The sequence below is a fragment of the Cygnus olor genome, chromosome Z (genome assembly GCF_009769625.2).
Source record: "Cygnus olor isolate bCygOlo1 chromosome Z, bCygOlo1.pri.v2, whole genome shotgun sequence".
Taxonomy (NCBI): Eukaryota; Metazoa; Chordata; class Aves; order Anseriformes; family Anatidae; genus Cygnus; species Cygnus olor.
Window position 1 is genome coordinate 64,633,691 of NC_049198.1, and position 21,878 is coordinate 64,655,568.

The following is a 21,878-nucleotide window of genomic DNA, read 5'->3' on the forward strand; positions in this document are numbered from 1 at the left end:
AAAAAAAGAGAAACTGAAACAGATGTCAAATTTCACAGCTGCAAGAGAGGAAAAAAAAAAAGCAACCCCACATTTACATACTTGCGCCTTAATTACCAGTGCATCTGAAACACTAAAAAATAAAGCCTATCTATGCCTATGAAATGTAGTGACGACTCACTGATAGTATGGGCTCGAGAACTCTACTTTTTACCTTGGGTTTTGAATAGCACAGGAGTGTTTCTGTAACACTGGATCACCCTATTACTTAAATGCCTTTGTCAGTCTGAAACCTAGATATACAAAGGCTTAGACAAACCATTTTGAGAGGGTTATTAAGGTGCAGCATCATAAGAGTTTATCAAAATAAATACTTCCAGCCTAAGTCATATTACAGTTCTGCATTTTTTCTATTAAATGAAATTTCAGGTTGAGTAGATTTCCAAATTAATCTATTAACATTCAATTCCACTGGCTAAAACAAACTTGTCTGAAGACACGGTTGGCCAGGCTCACTCCCTGCTACACTTGGGAGTGTTTTCACAAAGGCAGGGTTACTATTGGAGGTTAAATTGAGCTTGAATGCCCCAGAAGTTTGTTTGGCATCACTGTAATGCCTTCCCCATTGTGCTCTGGGCCCTATCTCCCATGAGAAAATTTACAAGTTCTTTTCTTTTATCTCCTCTCCCTTTGGATTGCATTTCATAATTGCTAACACAGCGCTGAAGCATCACACTCTGCTCTGAGTAGAAGAATTCTCAATATAGAGGTGCAGCGATACACAGCTACTTAAAGACTTTCTGATGCCACAAGAAAACAGTGTACTTGCACGGGGCCTGGGGAACAGACACAGACTTTGTATGTGTGTATACACTTACAGAGAGAGATGCATTATTTCTTTATCAGATCTGTCTTGTTTTTAAACACTTCCCTCCTATACTTATATATAAGATTCCTCAAAGACCTTAAGCTCAACATACTGCATTTGCACACACTGATGGTATCAAGATTAAAATACATCTTTTTACATAGCTTCAGTTATTCAAAAAAAAACAAAACCTTGCATTAACTTTTTTTTGGTAACATACAGAATTCAGAGTATTAGTGAGGTTTATGAGCAAGTTTATCAACAGTTTGCATATTTCTTCTCTTAGATCACAAATTACTAGCATTCTTATGTTAAATCACAGCACTATTCCCCAATAAAAAATCTTAAGATCATTAAAAAAAAAAGTGAAGAAATAATAAGGTTGAGTAAAGCCAGACTGTAATATTAAGTGCTATTTTCGGTGTTAAAAAATAAGAGTGAGGAATAATGGAAAAGGACAAATCACACATTTTGTTTACTATGGATAGGATCAAGGCAGTCTATAGAAAGAAGAGACATTTGCATGCCACTAGGAATTCCTACATTTTTCCCTTTATATAATATTAAGTCCCACCAAAATCCGAGTCTTTTTTCTTATTAAAAAACGATACCACCAGTTCCTGTTAAATAATCACAGAAACGGGTATTTCATAGGTGCGTGTATATTCTCCAGAACAAAAAAAGAATGAATTCTTCACTGCCGCAGTGCATCACACATTTTCAGTGGTGTCACTGAACGCTACAACAGAAACAGCAGAAAGTCACTCGCACCTATCTCTAACCAACATGCTTTCACTCACATCCTTATCCAGAAGCGGAGCACAAACACGCTGTGTGACATATCTCTGACCTCCACCATCAATTACTTCAGTCGTCGCGGTGGAAAGCAAATGCTAACAAAATTATTAACAAAAACCCATCCCACAAACAAGTGAGCCTGCCACCTAGAAAGCCTGGATGTGAGGGCACCCATTGTGTCCTGCTCTGACAGATGCTTCAGTGCACTCTGAGGGCAGCTCTAAGCATCCTCCACGACTCCAGCCCTGGGGTCTCCTTCCCCCTGTGCTGCTCACAGCGCTGTGACCACAGCCACAACCACCCTCTGATCCTCTGATCCTCTGCACCGGTGAGCTGACGGCCCACACGGAGCTCGGCCACAAGACTTTCATGGGGCTTCAACAAAGGACGGCAGCGCTCGCTCCTGGGGGAAGAACAATGGATCCTAACTATGTTCAGAGCTGGAGCCTCAACCCTTCAATTTAGCTTTTCCCTCAAGTGCCTCACACTTGCAGCTATGAACTAATCAAGCTAAAAAGGGAGGGGGAGAGAGTCTGTCATTTCTATTTTTAAATACAAAGGAGGTAGTCAGGTACTATCAAGATGAAGGCTAGCGAGATTGACACAGATAGGATTTATGTCTAACAATCACGTCGGGTAAGGAAGCCAGACATCGCTTCAGACTTTCTCAAGCAAATTTGTAGAGGATGCTTTTGTGCAAGAAAAGCAGGTTCGAGTACTCTACTTCATTAAGATACCCTGTGATCCCAAGACCAGCCTGTTAGAAAAGTATCACTTCATTTTTTTTCTGGTAATACCTTTGAAATTCTTTTTCATCATAAAGAAGAAAACTTAGCATCTCACAAAAATTTGATAAAATCCTTCACCTCTTTCTCACAGCATGCAGCAAGCACAAACAGAATTCAATGTAGTTCTTAGTCCATACATTAATTTTTAGAATCCAAAAACGAAGTATCACCAGGGTCTTCAATTACTCGCCTAATACATTTTTTAAAAGCAGGCCTAGACAGTAAGCCTGTGCTTATAAGCAAGCACTTTTTACATTCCAGAAAGTTCAAAAGATATTCAGAGAGACTGCTAGGAGCCACTAATGGTTCCTTTGACACTGAAGAACTTCATTTTCTTCATTTGGCATTCTCACCAAGTCACACGGTGTTTTAATGGGCAGACTCTACACCAAACAAGAAAGGCTGCATTTAGCTAGTCCAGGCTAGCATCCTATACTGTGGAGGCAACTAACGTTTTAGATCACTGAAATTAACGCCTTAACAATGGGACTTCTCCAAGTGCTGCAACACCAAACTTCGTGGACACTAGTAACTAAGACAGAGAAGATCAAATTTAGTGCAAAACACTGAGGGCTTTACTGAGACGAAGTGGGGCTGCACTGTGGAAAGAAACTATTGGGCTAGAATGAGATTAAGAGAAGAAATCCTTACAAACCATTCTGAGAACTGACCTTATAACAAAAATAGAACAAAAAATTGGATCACAGTAATGAAACTTGATGCTGGTTAAAAGCAAAATTGGAACCTCTGTCAATACAGAGGAAGAACAGAACATCACATTGCAAGAACTGAATCGCCTTGGAGGACCAAAGTGATAGTAATGACAAAATGCAATAGCACAAAGTCAAGGTCAAGCACTCTGGGAACGGCAAGAATTTCTACTGTAAGCTGGAGGATCATCAGCTGGAAATAACAAAGGAGGAGAATGACTTGGATGTATTAATCAATCAGGATGAATACAAACTGTCAGAGAGATGCAGTGTGAAAAAGGCAACTGTAATTTGCGGCTGTATCAAGGGAGGCATTTTCAGTAGAGAAAGGAACATAGTAAAGCCATTTTACAAGGAACTGGTAAGATTTAAACTGGAATTCTGCGAACTTTTACGGTCACTATCTTCAAAAAAACATGACTTCAAGTTGAAGCAGGTGCAGGGAAAAACTATTAGGACGACCAGGGAAGCAAAGAGAAGCTAGTACAAAGAGAATACTAACAGAGCCTGGCTTAATTAGCCTAGTAAAACGAAGGCTGAGGGGCAATGAGAGTGCTCTCTATAAATAAATCAGGGATGTAAGAAAGGGGAAGGAAAAAATTCTAAAGCTACAGACAACGCAGGCACACAAAGTGGATATTAACAAGCACAGTTAGAAACTGAACTACTCATCATCAGGTGAACAAAATCCTGAAGCTGTTTTCACCAGAAGCAATAGGGATAAGAAACACCAGAGCAGCAAGAGGCATTTTTGTAGGGTATTCCACAGCATTATAGTCTACAGAAATCTAATCTTTAATCTATAATAAGAATTATAATGTACAGGATCTATGGGCACTGTCAGGGAAGGCCAGAATATCCCTGGCAGTCCTATTTTCTACAGGCTTGTACCTTATCAGTATTCAAGCTAAGAGACCATTTTTATGACTGTCATTCCTTTTACATTTTCTCCTTTTCTATGTATAGAGCAGAGGCACAAGTCTATGTGCAGGCACTTTCCTATAAAACCTCTTCACTCTGATGTACTCCTCAGCTCGGGGACTCTACCCAAACACTAAAACACTGATGTTTTCTGACATAACCACTAGTATACTTAAAGGTGTAAAAGCAGTTTTGTCAGCCTTAAGCAAAAAGCTAGAATATTTTAACATCTGCAGTACATACCAATACAGCAACGTGAAAGAGCAACTTTATAGATCATGCTGTTTTACGGAATTAACCAGTCTGCCCCTTCTTGTTTCTTTTCTCCATCCTTACATTGCAGTCTCCACAGAAAGCTGGTAATAAGCTAACATCTGTTCTGTGTTGCACTATAGAGCAAACTAAATCAACTAGTCAACCACTCTAACCACAATGTTCAATGTAAGCAAGCTCCCAGTAACCTGATCAACTTAAGTGTTCAGTCATTACAGAAACACGTTAACTTTGTCATGTCACTAACTGCCAACACAGAAACTATATTTTACCAATGATGAATTTTAGTATTTAAACACTAAAAGTCAATGAATTTTTAAAATAAGGCCCCCATTTGAAAATAAATAAAGGGTTGCTTAAAAGTTAACACCTGAAAAGAGCAAGTTTCCTTCAATTTACTTAGTACCTTTCTCACCATTAATCAGAACCAGTTACAATCATGCACGTGAATAAAGATCACATAGTAGCTTGATAAGCTCTACCACAATCCATTTAATACCTAAATCCAACCAGTCTAATCTATATACTAAATATGCAATATTTATATGAACCTACAGTCAGCACTCCAGCAGAACAGCTATTATTTCCAAACACGGGCAGTGAACTCCAAAATACTGTTTGTCCTACCCAAAAGTTGTATGTTTCTTAAGGAAGAGCATAATGCTGTGAGAAGCCATATGTTATGAAAGATTCACAGCCAGAAATCCAGAACACATTAGCAGTGGCATTCCTTGGCAATAATTCAGAGGTATCTGGCACACTAGTTATTTATATCAGTCTGGCTAGATTATGAATGCGCATCCAGCAAATCAGACTACAGCCATGTCCGAAATACCTTGTGTTCAAATCCTCCACAATTCTTACAGAGCCATCTGTAGGAAAGCACATGCACAGCCTAAAATGGTGGAAAGCCCGGTAGAAGACAAACCCGGCATTCAGATTCAGATGTCAAACTAGCATGTGTTTTTGTGTTTTATATGTGGACAGTAATGGGGTTTGGACACTACTGTGCAACCTTAGTTTAACACATGAACTGCACTGACAGAACAGCAAGCCTCTTCCTTAGACTCTTTCCTGCCAGATATGAAAGGTCTATGGATGGAGTGGGGGCATTTTCATTCAGTTTGAAAATAGGATAGATTCAGTTCACGTCTAATCTTGTTATCAGCTCTCGACTTCACTTAAATTGTACATTATTCTCACCAATTTCTACCACTGTCGTATTGATCATGTTAACAGTTAAGAGGTTGCGTTTCCTTCCAGTTTGCTAAAGCATACACTTGGAGATATTGCGCTAACACACTGATCCTCATTATTTCTGTTATTGAAAACTCAGTGCCAGTTCTCAAAAGCAGTTAGAGCCAAATTTCACTCAGGCAGTTATGGCTTCTGTATGTTATTCTCTTTCTGGCTAGATTTATTTCCTTTCAGCTGAATTCAGTCACATCATGGTCTTTGCATCATTGTATTCTCACTTCTAACAAGACGACCTTAAGTAGGGCATGTCGTTCATTTTCAATAAAGTGCAGCTGCTTCCGTCTATTATGCAGCCCAGTCCTGATGCATGCATACAGTAAAAATCAAGAAAATAAAAACTAAATAAAAATTAAAAATATATATGTTAAGGGAAACAGCATGGTAGTCAGGGAGAGAAAATCAACTGTAAAAAATCAACCCTCATACCAGTCAGTATAAGAAAGACGATGATGGTATAAGGTAACTTGGAAGGGAATATGCACCTTGCTGCTTTGAGAGCTGTGTTCCTGGAGAGAAATAGAGAGCTGCTGCTCTTTCAGGATCGGGTATACTTAGAAGTCTCTCTGCATGGACGATATTGATTTAGAGGCACTCCTTATGTAATGGCCATCTGTAACGTTATAATTAGATTGAGCAGCATACGTGCTGGATTCCTTTTCAATTCTACGGGCACACAGCCCTTCACGTATAACAGGCATATTAAGTGTCTTCAGCATTGACCTCTCTCTTTCAGTTTCTGATTTGTCATATGAGGCTAAATGGTATTGTTTGCTTAAATATATTTTAGTCATCTTTTAAAGTACAAAATAATCTCAGCAGGCACCAATATTTTTACTGGTTCTCTAAAAATCACTCATTTACAAAAATTACATGATTATTTCATGTAGTTGGCTCACTAATTAGCATTATTAAGGATTTTGTGGCAACAAATGAAGAAATAATGATAATTTTAATGATCCTGTTTTCCTAAAAATTGCCACTTCAAAATCATCTTTTAAAAAAAAAAAAAAGAGTAATACTACTGATTTCATTTTTCACTGTAATTTTTCCTGCTGCTGACCTGGGAATAAAATTCTTGTTGGTGTAAAGACCATGTATTATCTTCCCAGTAGGGTTTGCTCGTTAGTTTTGAAAGATCAAGATAGGAGTTTCTATTTTAATACCAAAGTCTTTCAAAAAAAGAAGACTGAGAAAAACAATACAGCAAACTTCTAAATCAAATGTGACATTGAATATGTAGTAATTCTTTGTGTAACTCCTGAAATTCCAAGAAAATACAAGGCATTTTTAGCAAGTGACAGAAATCATAAAGACAGTACTAGAAGAAAATACATTGTTTAATATTAGACCTTATAAAAAAACAACCACAAGGTTAAAACTCCTGCTATGTGTATGTTCTATCTTGTGGAAATCAAAGTAGGAATTTACTGTGAGTTAAATTAGAGTATGGATCTGCAGAGTTCCAGGAGTGAGCTCCACTCTCTCGTGTTTTATTCCATTTGCCTCATTTTCTCAGTGATTCAAGACTTCTGTAACATGTTAACATTGCCCAAAGTCATTAATAGTCAACAACTATTAGTGGATATGTAACAGGTAGTCTCGGACTGGCTCCCTAAAGATAGATGTTGACATCCCAAGATGACCATTAAACTGGCACCCTTTCGGCAACTTGTTAGTCAGGGGTTCTCTTTTGTAGAAGTAATTTGTTCTGCCCAAAATTCTGATTTGAAGCAGACCATGAAGAAACTGTGACGAGCTGCCTACAGCATGCAACTCCATTGTAATTTGCAAGGTTCCTGCCTTCCCATAGTCCCTCACATACACTATTTCACTACTCAACTTCAGGAAAATAAATTACTTATCTCCAGATAAAGCTACGACATAAATGAAATGTTAGTTTGTGACAAGCTGTAGGAATGTACAGTAAAGCACCATGTTCTCCCACTACTCCACCTGAAGGAGTCTTTTAACAACTTTCACATATCACATACCCAGAAAAAAATCAGTATGTCCTTTTTCTCCAAGACCAACATGGCAATCTGTAATAAAGCACAAGTCTCAAGTACTACGAATGTCACGGTTCCAGTACTTAGCCATAAGTAAAACATATATTACTGCTACACTTCCTTCTTACTACTCCTTCTTCTCAAGATAGAATGAAGAGGGAAGAAAACTCATCCCAGGAGCAGAAAAGCTGCAGCAAAGAGCACTGTTTAAAAGCACAGACAACAACCACCCAGAAGAACCCTCCAGCACACCACCCAAGCCACAGGAAGCTCCAGAAAAGTGACCTCACTCTGATGAGGGAGTTGACTGGACTGCATGATGCACCCTAAAACTTCTATCAAGGTCTAACCGTCTGGCCTGAAGACTTGTGGGATGCTTTAGAGATAAAGAACAGAGATGAATGATGAGTTGCAAACAGCATCCAGACTTTAGTAATCCTACACTACAACCCTTGATGGAGATGACAGCTATTTGGTAACAAGTAGCTTGGTGCGAAGGTAAATTGCACAATAAAAAGAAAAATAAAAAACAAATATACTCAATACCCCCTGCTTTATGGATGTTATTAAGAAAAGTCTCACTCTTCAGGATACCTCTTTTCAAAGCATAAGCTTCAATGATCTTTCCTCCTTACACATAATATAAAATTTGAGTTGGAAGCTATGAGATTTTTCTAGGAACATCAAGATATTGCTTATATATATAAGAAACAAAAAAACAACCTAAAATCAAAAGTGTTTGAGCTGCTGCTGTGTTTCCTATAAAAATACAGCATGCAATCATATTCCAACAAATGCATAACTGATAGTAAATTAACCTAGAGTAAGATCCACAAAAAGAACATTAAAAACTCAAATCACAATCGTTGTATTGGAAAACTGAATTGTCCACTGTATTTGACAAGATTATTTTATTATTCACTGTTAACAAGAGTAATGTAGAATTCAAAAATTTAACCCTAAAAAATACTCATGAAACTGAAATAACTTGCAAAAACACCCTTTCTTCTTTCACTATAGAGTTTATAAAGTATGTTTATTATTCTATTTTTGTTGCAGAACTTTACGAAGCATTTTCCTTTCCATTCTTTAGATACTGAAAACTTCAAAGCAATGAAAAGGCTTCAATGGACACAGAATATAGCTGTGTTCTTTTAAACAGAGTTCTGAAACTAATTAAGTTGAAACACTGTAGAACATGCTACAATAGAAAAAAGCTTATGAACCTATAACTGTATTTCAGCTGGGTACACTGTAGCAGAATAATTTTTTAACATACAGCAACCAATGCTTACAGGCATTTAGAAAATCATTACAGTAATTGGAAGAAGTAAGTAAGAGACAACTGTACACAAAAGGTGGACACCAAGATAAGCAGCTTAGGTGTGTTGATAAGACTGCCTGAAAGTGGCTTTGCTGCGTGTGTTGCTTTTTTCTGGAGTCAATTTTATTTTCTGTGCACTGAAGCCTTACACTCTGATTAGCAACCAACTTTTAATTGTGCCGAACATATTTTAAACAGGAACATTTTAAATACAATATTCTCTCTTCCCTATTTTTAATGGTGTGGGATGATAAAGTTTGCTTTCTAATGCTTTATGGCCTGTAGGGTAGTGACAGCAATGGCTCAAACAAGGAGAAAACAGCTGTAACAGGCATTAATGAAACAGAAAAGAGTTCTCTGCTACACAAAGCTGAAAGCATGACAAGTGCTCTCCAGAATAAAACTGGTCCCTAACTGCAAATAGCTGCACTGAAATGAGTGAATGGTACGTGCAGTTTTCCTTATGTATTGTTCAGTACTTTCCACGCACAGCACCTAAACCCCAAGATACAGTCTTACACTTCACAAGATTAATCCTAATTAAACATAAAATACAAGTAGAAGAAACTCTAACGGGCAGAAGAAAATAGAGCATGGATTTTTGTTAGATTATGAAAGCTCCATGCAACATTTATCCATACTTTGACACAAATATTTGCATTTTTAAGACACTTTTTATCTTCCCTTTTTAAAAAACACTAATACTGAGTGATTTGTTGTTTATTTTTCAGTGAAGGTTTAAGAGCATTGGGGACTATTTTTTCAATACCATCTTGACAGATTACAATGCAGATATTTCTTTCAAAATGACTACCCTATGCCAGTGGAACAGATTTTCTTGTATAGATTTACACTTTAAAATACTTATGATCATTTAAAATTGGAAATGAAAATAACAGATAGTTATATAAAACCTGAACCTGCACAACATTTGAGTAGCTGTCCAGCTAGGTTTTCGTATTTTAATGAACTCCCAGGCATCACAATGCTCAAATCTTCAAACATTTATTAACATACTTTATAAACATATTCTAATAATTTCTTCTCTTTCTTGAAGTGAATCAGTGGTAACCTGCAGTCAGAATCTCAGATCTGAAAGCTTCAATTTTTGTAAGTCAGAATTATTTTAATTTTATGTATTTCTTTTTACCCACCATTTTCTTCATTCAAGAAAAGATTCTCTGTTTTCCAACAAAGAATTAATCCTTATGAGTAATCCAGTAACAGCAATGTGGGTATCAGCACTCAAAAGAAGCACTGCAAACAAGTGTGCAAGTTCTCATATTTCTATCTGGTAACCATGGTGAAGGCTGTCCTTTTGGACAACAAGAAGAGGCACTTCGGTCTCAGTTCAAAAAGAGCTCACTTCTTGTTAAAAGAAATGAAACCTAAGATTCTCATCTGAAACCCTAGGAGAAAAAAGCAAATTGAAAAATTCACATTAAAACATACTGAAACCTGCTGCACTATAAGCACTTCACACATCTGTTGCATTTCTCTCCCCCAAAAGCACATCTGCTTTTGTAACTCCAAGTTCCACTGAGCTGTGCGCTGCTTTCATGGCAAGGTATACAAGCTCCACGCAGGAATCTGAAATTAGAGCACCATGTTCTGGGATTCTCTGATATGATGATGTTTTTTTGGAAAAGTTTCCAAACCTAAACAGAAGCAAAGGGACACAAAAGCAAGTGTTACACCTTAGTCCTCAACGCCTGACTAATTTCGTGAAGGAGGTGTAGGGGTAGGAAGGTATTTCAAACAGTGTTTCTACGCTCTGAAATACATCTCCTGAAAACCAAAAGACATGGGGGAAATCATAAACTCCATAACAAAGAGAAAACCATTGATACTGCAAGTGATTTTGGTATCTGAGGAAGACTACTGCCCCCTTACCCTTAAAGCATCAAAGATGCAGGTGGGTCAGCCAGTTATTAAAGGCTATAAACCTTTGACAAACAACTGTTCTCTGCAAAACAGCACACAGATTATTTTAAGTGTCTCTACTTTTTAACTATTATCACTAGAGAAAACAGAAACATTTAGTTTCAGCTTGTTCCCCTGGTGTGATTTTGCCAGGAAAAAAGATTATTTCCAGTAAAACCTACTATGATAAATACAGCTTAACCTTTCCTGCCCCCATGTAACTCATGTTTCACTCAGCTGAAAACCTCCATTTTCTTGACTAGGGTCTTTCTGCACTTTTTCCTCTCTTTAGACCCATTTGGAGCTGTGAAGATGTTCTTTCCTCCATTTAAGCCTTTTATTTTATTGTACATATCTATTTATAGACTTAAATGCTTCAGTCAATATGAGGGATTAGGACAGAAAATAATTGTTGTGATCTGTTCCTCCGTGTTGTTTAATGTAGTAAAAAGCAAAGTTGTACAGCAGTTTGGCAGTCTTACTGGCTGTGAAGTGTCATTAAGTAAGAGATGGCAAGTTTTATCACGCACCTCTGACTACTAAATTCACAAAACAAACAGAAGGTTTACCATGGGAGGTAGAGAGATCAGGCAATATCCTCAAGCCACTCTTCCAGTAAAACAGCGTGTGGTTACTAAAATTGCTATGGGAAAATGGGAGTTCATCAGAAACACACAGTTCTAGGTGAAAATGTTCCTTAACCTTTTACATTACCACTACTAGAAAAAAACAAAAGGTGTGCAAAGGCGGGTGCATGTATACCAGCAAGAACTAGAACGTTAAATTGAAGCAGTACCATGCTAAAATATTTTATGCAGTCTTTGCTGTTAAACTGTAGTATTTGATTAAGGAAAAAAAGTCTCCGCATGTGTCCTCCAGTAATGCACTTCAGTTGATTTTAACACATTAGGTAATTGCAGCTGAAAAGAAGAGGCCAGAGTAAAGGGGTAAACAAGAGACAACTGTTTTCTTTTGAGCCAGTGCTGCATGCAATTATCCCACTCAATGGAGTACTCATATGATTTTCCAGGGAAGTAGTTATATTTGGGTATCTCCATTGCGCACACAAATTTTGCTCTGACTTCCCTCTGTTTTATGGTTCCTTGATAATGAAAGGGTATTAAAAAATATTCTTCCTCTCAGAAAACTGTTAATTTAACCTAACAGTCTGCCACAGCGTTCATAGCTTCCCTTAACCACGTATCCTCTTTTCAAATACTCAAACTTCATGAAACAAGGGCTTACTCCCTCTAAGCACCAATTAAAAACTATCTTCCAGGACAGCATAAAACAGTATTCCTCAACAGACAGCTATTGCATCACCTCCACAAAAACATTTTGATTTTGTACTGTGTTCTTAATAACTGTGGCACTGAGGAAGCCTTATTTCTCTGTGTCACTTCTGTAAAAGGGCCAAAACGTGTTCTGGGAATGAATATAAATGTCAATTATTAAAACCAACATTCCAAATGCAGAATTTGGGTTACCTAGGTTATTTGAATTACAAAACCTGGCTTCTCAAAATGCAAATGAATTATTCTAAACTAAATGTAACACCAAGAAGGAAAAAAAATATATATATTTTAATTATCCATGAAGCATATTTCTTTCTGCTCCCTGTCGTTTGCCCCATTAGGTCAGCCCTTTAAAGTGACATGGGAGAAGAGCAGAGGGCATTTGAAATTTTTATGACTTTTCCAAGGTCAGGAGTATCACAGACGTGATTTAATAACCCAGACCACTACTGGGCTGACGGAACACAAGGAATGAAGTAATCCCCTGATCATAAGAAAAAAACAATAATTAAGAAAATACAAATAAAGCCTAAAAATATAAACAAGCCCTTTGCTTTCAACAAGCAAGTTGTATATCCTATGATGACATTAAACAGCCAAACTACAGATGTACAATGAACAATAATGCATGAAGATTCCCACTACATAGAGAATCTTCCTCCATGTGAAGTATCTTCTATATCTTTGTTATTCTGAAAAGAGTGTTAGGTAATAAATGATTCAAATAATAAAGAAGTCTGCCTGGAATGCAAAGACACGAAAAGCAGGATTATGTATTAGGTTAAGTCCACTCTAAAATCGATGCCCAGTTGTTCACTGATGTCAGACCAGAACTCCTGTGCCACACGAAGCTCAAACAACGCCGGTACATTTGTCAAACTGCTGCAGGCACAAATGTGCAGCGTGACACCAGCTGTTAAGAGAAAGGAAAGTAACACAAACTAGCAATATCAAGACTAGCCCAGCTTCATCCTCTGCCCACCTCTTCCCTCGTTTCTAAGGTACTCTTTCCATAAAACCTGATTTTACATAATACGGCCATACTGGGATGCAAATCTGAAGTTTCACTTACACTGTTTTTAACTGTGCCATAAACACCATAATTGTCAAAACCCACTCATCCACTCACCCACCAGTCTGCTGTGTGTACCATCTCTGTATTGCCAAATAAAAAACAAAGGAGTAAACTGCAATAATGCAGTCCAGACCTGCATAATGGTTACAGCACAAAATTAAAGACAGTAAAAGGATGTGTGGATTTCTCGCTTTGAGTTTTTGGCAGTGTCTCAGACATACTTACTTTTTTATTTCAGAGTATCTGATAGCATAAGAATAGTTCGGATTGCGTCAACTGTTGCAACACACGTTATGAATATCCTTGCTCCCCGCTGCTGAGAAGAATTAAGATAATCCTGCATCCCAGTAGACAGTGCTTGGATTCTGTTCCTGAATTTAATGTCAATTTCCTGTGTGACCTTTTGCTTACGCTTTACCTCCATATGCATTAGTCTGTTTCAGGTTAAAAATAATAAAATATTTCTCTTTGTTGTAAAGCTTTTAGTAATTTAGTAATAGAAATTCCATATTAAACACAGCATGTGAGAATTCCAGCCTTTATTCAAAAATGCATTCTTTTAAAAATGCAACTGCATTGCTAACTCACAGTTGCCTGTTACTGGCTAGGTTATTGCACTGAAAAGATCTGTCTTGCCTTTGAGAGCGCTGATAGAGGGGAAAAAAGATGTCCAGAACCCTACTTCTCTGCAAAGACTGTGTTACATTACAATAAAAAAAAGGGATAATTTTGCATTTCCAAAAACTTTCTGAAGTCTAATTTAAGAAGCAAATCAATAAAACAGACAAGACCCATAAGAAGCAAATGGCAGGACATTCCAGTGCGTGATTTTTTTCCTTTAAATAAAGCATATTTCTTACATGAAGCAAGTGAGGAAATCAACTGTGTTATTATTCCTGCTGTGTTCTACAATAACCACAACATATTTTATCACCAGCGAGCACTGCAGGTTAGGATGCAGTTTCATGTGAAATTGAGCAGTAACTTACACTGGTAGAATGCTGCTACTGAAAAAGAAAAAGTGCCCCTGCTTCCAGGCTTAGCCTGACAATAATTATCACAAAATTATATTTAGAAAAGATGCTTTCTGTAAGCCTTTTCCACTTATTAAATTTATCAGAATAACATTTTACAATCTTCTTTTTGCATCTCTCACTTTATGAAGGGTAAACAAGAATTAGGTCTAATAATTGGCTTGTATGTTTTGGTTTAAAAACCCTTCATATTCTAGCAGGTATAAAACCCAACCATATGTACACAAGACCGCAGCGCCACAGAAATGCATCCACCCACTATTACGCCTTCCCTAGCAAGCCGTCCAGCTTCTTCCCTCTCATTCACCATTTTCGTTTTAGTGTTGGCAGTGGATGGAAAGGAGCCGAGTGCTTTGACTATGTCTGGAGGACAAACCCCACCAGCAGCACCCCTCACATCCAGCTCCCTTGGACAGGCACTGTGAACACCCACGCACCTCAAGATGGCACATCTCAAAGTGCTGTGGACCGTGTGTCCCGCTCCTGGCCTAGCACACCGACAGCAACACCCAGGCCAGCTGCCTGCAGACCTGCTTGCAAAGTCGGTGTGGGCTGGCGACGGACCACGGATGCTCCTGTGCCACCAGTAGCCAAGGCATATGTGCACCTAAGCACACAGTTTGTCACACTGAGTTAGAGGGAACACACAATTTCAACATGCAGTACATTAAAATAAAATATATTTTTGTTTTCTAGTTGTGAACTGGAAGGACAACGCTACACAGATTCCAAATATTCCACAGCACTTCCACAGCTTTTTGTGCAGAGCATTACCACAGTATTGAAATTACTATCTAAAGAGAGCACTGCAGAATTACAAGTCAGATCAGCTAACAGATTAGAATACTAATAGGAGGAAGACTATATGTTCAAGATCAAAATAAAAAAAAAAAAACTGAATTTGTCAACAGTTTGAAGGAATATATTGCAGTTGTGGCAAGAAACTGCTATTTTTACTTACAGTAAAAATGGATTATGGCTGCAAGGAATTTATAATTATGTACCTTACTCAAGCACAAAGCAACAAGTTAAAACAATATGAGTTTCAGACCTTCTTAGGGAAATTGTTCATGAAAGCTACCTGTCATGATTACTTAATTTCTGCATGTAGAACACTGCAGATTTTAGAAAGTCATTTGCAGCAAATTAAAGTCATCATGTGAAACGTTGAAGCTTTTCACAGAGATACACTATTAATTGATTTTAAGATACAACCTTCATGTCCCACTGATCAAATTTTACACTGTAGAATGTGGAGACAGATTACAGAGTGAGAGAAAAAAAAATAGAAAAGAGTTTATTTGAAAAGCTCCTCTGCTTCCTGGCCTCAAACAAGCTTAAATGACTTGTATTACTCTCAAAAAAAAAAAGTCAATAATCATAAAAAGTGACAAGAGTTCATAATCCAAGTCCCAAACTGTTTGTTTCCTGTTCTGCAAACTCTGCCCAAAGCAAGCACAAATATATGCCCATGTGCTATTTTGATATAGTTTTAAACATGGAACAAAACCAAATTTGCACTCCAGGCACAGAGCTCCCATTGCCTTTCGTCCTTTATTCTGTTCACTGGTTTTATCCTGTTTCAGTAGTTCCATTCTCATCAAACAGCTCCTTACTGTGCATGTTTCACATAATGAAGATAATGGCAAGTTACACTAACTACAGCAATACCTGTAATGCTTGACACAGGGTCCAAGTCTGCCAGGTTATGAACAACTCATTATTTTCCATTTTCTAGTAGAGACTGAGTAATTTTAATGGGAATCAATTTCATTGAAAGACTGATGTGCAATACTATAGCACTTTTGTACATCCCCAGTTAAGTAGCATTGCTAATGAAAATTCAGTTGGACAGTTTAACACAATACCCAGAATGGAAAATGTGACAAACCATCTAGAATCATCTGTTTTTCAGAAAAAAATGAAACAAATTAGGAGCCTTTCACAAAAGCTAAATGCAATTCTGTTTAGGAATGAGATCTTTTGATTGGCGGATCTAATGTTTCTGTTGCTTTCTTCGTCTAAAAGGGTGGTCCCACCCTTGACTCTTTCTGGACCCCGCACATTCTTGTTCACTTTTCTTGTTTAAACAAAACAGAACAGATTAAATACTGAATTACTCATGACTTTATTCAACTTCGTTTTCAGGAAGAGTCTAGTTACACCTTATTCACTGAAATCTCTCTACCTTGAAACAGGCTTCAGGAGGTCATCCAGCCCAACCATCACCAACCCTTCTGGCTCAAGGCAGGGGTAACTGTGAAAGTCCAACTGTTTTGCTTTAGTAGCTTCCCTGGAAATGTCCGCTTCTGATATCTTATTCAAGGAGAGCTCTGTGTGAAAACTTAAATCTTTTTCAAACTTTCCAACTATAGAACCACATAAACTGTCCATTCCAAATTTAACATAGCCATCAGTGATGTTCTTGGCTTTCTCCCCTGCAACTTGAAAACTTTATTTAAAATATTAATTGAATATATTGAAATCCTTTTGATAATAATCACCGTCATCTTAGGCAAGTATCTCTTGAGTTTCAGTTGTGGTTGCCTTAATCATCATATTCCTTTTTATCTTTTCTTCATAACTTTCTCTTTTTTCTTTTTTTCTATGTTTCAAGCAACATCCTTTATTGCTATGATTTCCTTAGCTAGCTACACATAAATTATTAGTTGGGAAAACAAAGTGATAGGCTAATTCCTGCAGCTCAAATTGGGTTTTGCTCCTTAGTCTTTCATTTCCTGCCTCAGTCAATTCCACACATTCCATGCCACTCTTGAATCTGTAAAAGAAACTATTTTGGCAATTTTATCTTATCTGTTACTAATGTGCATAATATCTGCTTTAAATGTGTTCCATATTGATATTTCCGTAATTTCTATTCTTCTCTTTCTCCTACTTACTGTCTCATAATACATGCTGATTTTGATCAGGTAACTTTCTTATTGGTGTTTCATACCTGATACCTTTTAGCTATCCGTACATTACTTACAAAATCAAATTCTTTGTACTGCATTCTTCAGTTTATATTTGTACACACACAAAAAGAGATTTTTAAAACAGCTGGAGTTCCATGAGATAAACTTAACATCTGTAAAATTTTATATGCAAACTTCATACATAAAGCTCTTCGAGACTGTGAATTACTTGGAGTGTAGATTATATTATTTTAAGGTTGAGTATATGAATGACACAACTAATAACAGAAAAGGGATCTAATCAAATACACTTCAGACAAACATGTACAAAAATAATTAGCAATTTCACGGTTTTTAAATCTGTAGGAATTCCTGAAACACTTAGTTCTCTTAATCTCACTGGTTTCATTAACAAGAAATTCAAATTCATCAATCTTAATAAATTCCATGCAAGTCATTTCTCTCTTCTCCTTCTAAGAACAACATGTTTTATGGTATTACTAACAATCTTCCTAATCTTTGTACAATAAGCACTGGTCCTTCTCAAAAGATGCAAGCATACATACAAGAGTCTCACATTCATATGCATCTGTAAATGACAATACTAGTCATAAATTGTCTTCTAAGATCTTGGAAAGGACATCCATTTTGGAAAGTATGATTCCAGTGACTATGAAATAGAAGTGTAACAGTTAAGAAAGAGACAGATCACACTTGTATTTTCTCTGGTACGTCTCACCTCAAGCTAACAACTCACAACTACCTGCATACCATAGTTCAGTTCCTTTTGTCAGTGCAATCTTTTGTTGGGAGAAATCAAGATTTCCAGTAAACCTTCAAGAACTTTGATTTTGTTTCATTTCCTAATTCATTTCAGTTATACGGTAAGTGCTATAGCTTCACAAACATTATATTGGCACAGCTGAAGGAGTGGTGAACTTTATTCCACAGCCTTTCTTCTGCTCACTACATAATCAAAGAATGGTTGAGGTTGGCAGGGACTTAGCAGGGACTTCTGGAGGTCATCTGGTCCAACCCCTCAGATCAAGCAGGGACACCTAGAGCAGATGAAAATACATGCCTGGGGTTTTGATGTATTAAAAGGAAGAATCAATACATTTCTCAACAGGTAACAGGAGGAAGGGTTTGTTGTTGGGTTTTTGTTTGTTTGGTAGGTTGGGCACTTTTTTTGTTTTTAATGTTTTTATGATCTCTGTAGTTAGTTCTACTACTTCTGTGTGTGCTTTGAAGGACCCTCAACAACTGTTGACATAAATGTTTTGGATTTTTTTTCATGTAAATAGATACCCAAGTTAAACAACAGTAAGGTTTAGAGTCTATAACAATAACTTCAGGATAAAACCATCTCTAACATTCTGATAAAGATTTTAACAAGAAAGTTCAATGCCTTGCTGTGCTATTGGTCCCTGTTGATGAAGCCCATTCCAAAGGCTGGTTTCCAGCCTTTTTTGTGCTCTCTTTCTTTGTTTTTTCCTGTTCCTTTCTAAACTGATTTTCAGGCTTCACAGAGACAGCAGACAGAGTAACAGAACTGTATGCAAACCAGATTTTACTGTCATTCACACAACTGCAGTACTTCACAATGTCTATATATATATTTTTTAATTTACAAGTTTAAATAGTTTACAAGTTTACAAGTTTAAATAGGGTTTTTATTACAATCAGAAAAAGTTCCGGGAAAAAAAACTTTTGGCCATCTCATCCATTTTTCTGCCAGTACACAACTGTATTCTAGCTTGTACTCTCTGGAAGTGGTATTCCACAGAGTATTCATCTACCTTGGTGGAGGGTAGAGTGGTGAACAGGGTGTGAGACTCAGTCACCACCTTCTCCATTATTTTATATACCACCTTCAGAAAGAGAGAACACACAGTTGAGTCCTTGTACCAGACTCAGGGATACACAGAAGCCCAACCAAGAACTCTCCTCCACTGACATGTATTATTTCAGTAATTGGACTGTCTGTTCTCCACAGCTCCCAAGAGCATTGCATCTCCTTCTTGTTTAATGACAGCAAGGCCTGACCTTAAATCTTAATGTTCAGAATCAATTAATGTTTGGGCAAGAATGCATGAGAAACAATCATCAAAAGTAAAACTACTCTTTCTAAAATAGTTTAAGTCAATTAAACATGAAAGGAATTTTGTGGAACAAAGCAAGACACTTTTCTAGACAAAGGCTTTCTCCTTAACATATTCCAAATTCAGTGTCCTAAATTCTGTTAAAATGTTAGAATTCTTTAACAAACCCTCCCCAGAAAAACAATCTGCAAAAGGATTTTAATTAAAGTATAAGAATAGGATGCAAATCATAAAAAAACAGAGACTCCATGTAACTACATACTACATTTTTTAAAAATGTTATTTCCAAAAAGCCAAAGAATAATTTAATTTTCTCAAGCTGTGAGGTAATATGAAGGTATTAACATATGTTGTACATATACAATAGCAGAAGATCAATTTCTACACCTGTTCTAGACCTGTTGGTGGATCACTACATTATGGATATTGTTTCCAGTGGCAATCCTAACCTGCAGTCTCTGTAATACTCAAAATTTCCTTCCTATTACAGTACTTTGTGAAAGAATTAAACACGTGCCACCTCCACATCGTTCAGAAGACGTGAAATGTTTATTTTTGTTTAAAGACACATATTCAGATAGTGTTTTGCTTTTGAGCTGCAAAGCTTTTTGCTGTTTTATAAGCTAACTCATGTTTAGATCACAATTTTTATTTCCTTCTTTAGTTAAAAAAAAGTTATTCCTGAAGCATATTACTATGTTGCTTCAGTAAACAGTGGGAAAAACAGAATGTTGATTCTTTTCAGTTATCTCAAGCCATATTGCCATAAAAAGACGGTAGTGTCTCTCATTTGTATGTGTTTTGAGTATCTTAAAAATAGTCACATTAACAAAATCATTCAAGTTACTTCAACAAATTCAAAGCTATCTCAGGTCGGATTGGAATATTTTGAAAACAAGCCATATTTTAAATGGGGGAAAGGGTTTCGAATGAGTAAAAACACGTTTTTATTTACAACCAAATTCCTTGTTATGGTACTTAAGTTGTAATACTGTACGTCTCATGTTTAGTGCTGACAAATGTCTTTCATCAGTTTATCCATCCAGAACAGATTTGCTAAATACATTTTTTTTTTAATCTTAAGTTTTTTTTGGTTTGTTTTTGTTAAATCCTTCTTCTGCCTTCCTATTTCCATACATCTTTAAAGTATATGCTGTTGGTCTGTGGCTCACCTTCAATCACATTCCCTCAGTGTCAGGGTCTTCTCTTCAAAAAGCAGAAAAAACAGGTGCACTCTGTTTTAGACAGATGTCACATGCCTGAATCTTAAAGTCAAGGATGGCTCCAAGTTCTTTGTGACTCCCTCAAGGCCATAGGAGAGTACAATTGTGGTTTAAAATGGTAATGTGAATTTTAAAGCAACTCCACTAAATAGTACATATGTATATATATATTATATATATCAAATTATGCTATAGGTGAATTTTCAAGAGCTTTTCAAAATGACTTTTTCTGATACCTGGTTGAGAACAAAGCACTACATCATGTGTCATAGCACTTCTCATAGTGCACTGCCTTCCTGCATGTTAATCATTCTCAGCCACACCAAAAAAAAAATCTCTACTGGTTCAACTCAACTTCTGCTATAGCTCTCAGTGCATAACTCTTCACTGCTCCTCTGTTGATGCTAATTGCGCTTACTGCTCCCACCCCTCCATATTTGTTTCATGCACTTATGCTCTTTGTTATACCATTTTCCACAAAACACCATTGTACCGGCTTAAATGAGTCTGCCTGGCTACACTACCTTGGCAAGGTCAGTGCATTCCAGCAGGGAATCTCCTTTGGCCACAGCTGCTGCAGCAAAGCAGTTCTCCTGAAAAGGTTTAGTGTTTAATGTATTCTGCCTGTATAGTGTCCCAAATAAACATGGATTTGGAAAGAAATCAAATAGCACCAGTTTCAATACTAAAACCTGACTATTCTAGATCTCATCATACTATACAAGCCAGCTTGGTTCTCATCAGACAGTTCGTTTCTGTAAACCTAGCACGCATTTGGAAAAAGCATACAAAAAGTCTCACTCAAGAACTTAATACTTTTGGAGGCTGACATTTATAAGTGATGGGAATATACTGTCATCCAGAAACTCTGAAACTGTCTAACTGCTTAAACATCTTTCTTGCATATATCATTCCACACTATCCATTTCAGAGCAGAAGATACCCTACAGCACAAGAAGGCTGAAAAAAAAAAAGAAAAATAATCCAATAAAGAATTATAACGATATATTATTTAATCAACTATTGTTCAAAAAAAAAAGAACAGAAGTGACAATGAAAAAATAATGATACTAGTTATATGAAGGAAGCGTTTGAAAATGTGAATTAGAACTTCTTAGACAGAACCAACCCCAGGAATTCTGTCTCGCTTTGATGATGGCTCTGCTGTCTGAGGATTTTCAAAGATATTTTGGAATCTGTAGGATGTCTTTGATAGGAACACTATGTGCTTGTTTCTGTGAAGATGGGGTGACAGAAAGGAAGAAGGGAGATGTAATGGGAACGTGAAGAGGCAAAGTGATCTAGAAATGAGAATAATAGAAAACAGCTCATGAATTGTTTGCCTGCTGTCACAAGGACTCTTCTGAATCTACAGATGCCATTCTTC

General features: G+C 37.0%; 1 protein-coding gene across 5 annotated transcripts in view; it reads right to left on the reverse strand.

Moving 5' to 3' along the window:
• The window catches only part of COMMD10 (COMM domain containing 10), a 105,614-nt gene that overhangs the window by 52,959 nt on the left and 30,777 nt on the right, over window positions 1-21,878 (reverse strand). Inside the window, exon 6 of one of the 5 annotated variants that reach the window (XM_040540919.1) lies at window positions 9,911-10,582. The exons of 3 other annotated variants lie outside the window; for them this stretch is intronic. In XM_040540919.1, coding sequence (XP_040396853.1) covers window positions 10,391-10,582 — 192 coding nt within the window. In that variant the 3' untranslated portion in view covers window positions 9,911-10,390. Of the gene's footprint in view, window positions 1-9,910; window positions 10,583-16,866; window positions 18,225-21,878 lie in introns of those variants that run through there. One more of the 5 variants, XM_040540915.1, reaches the window with a different exon arrangement.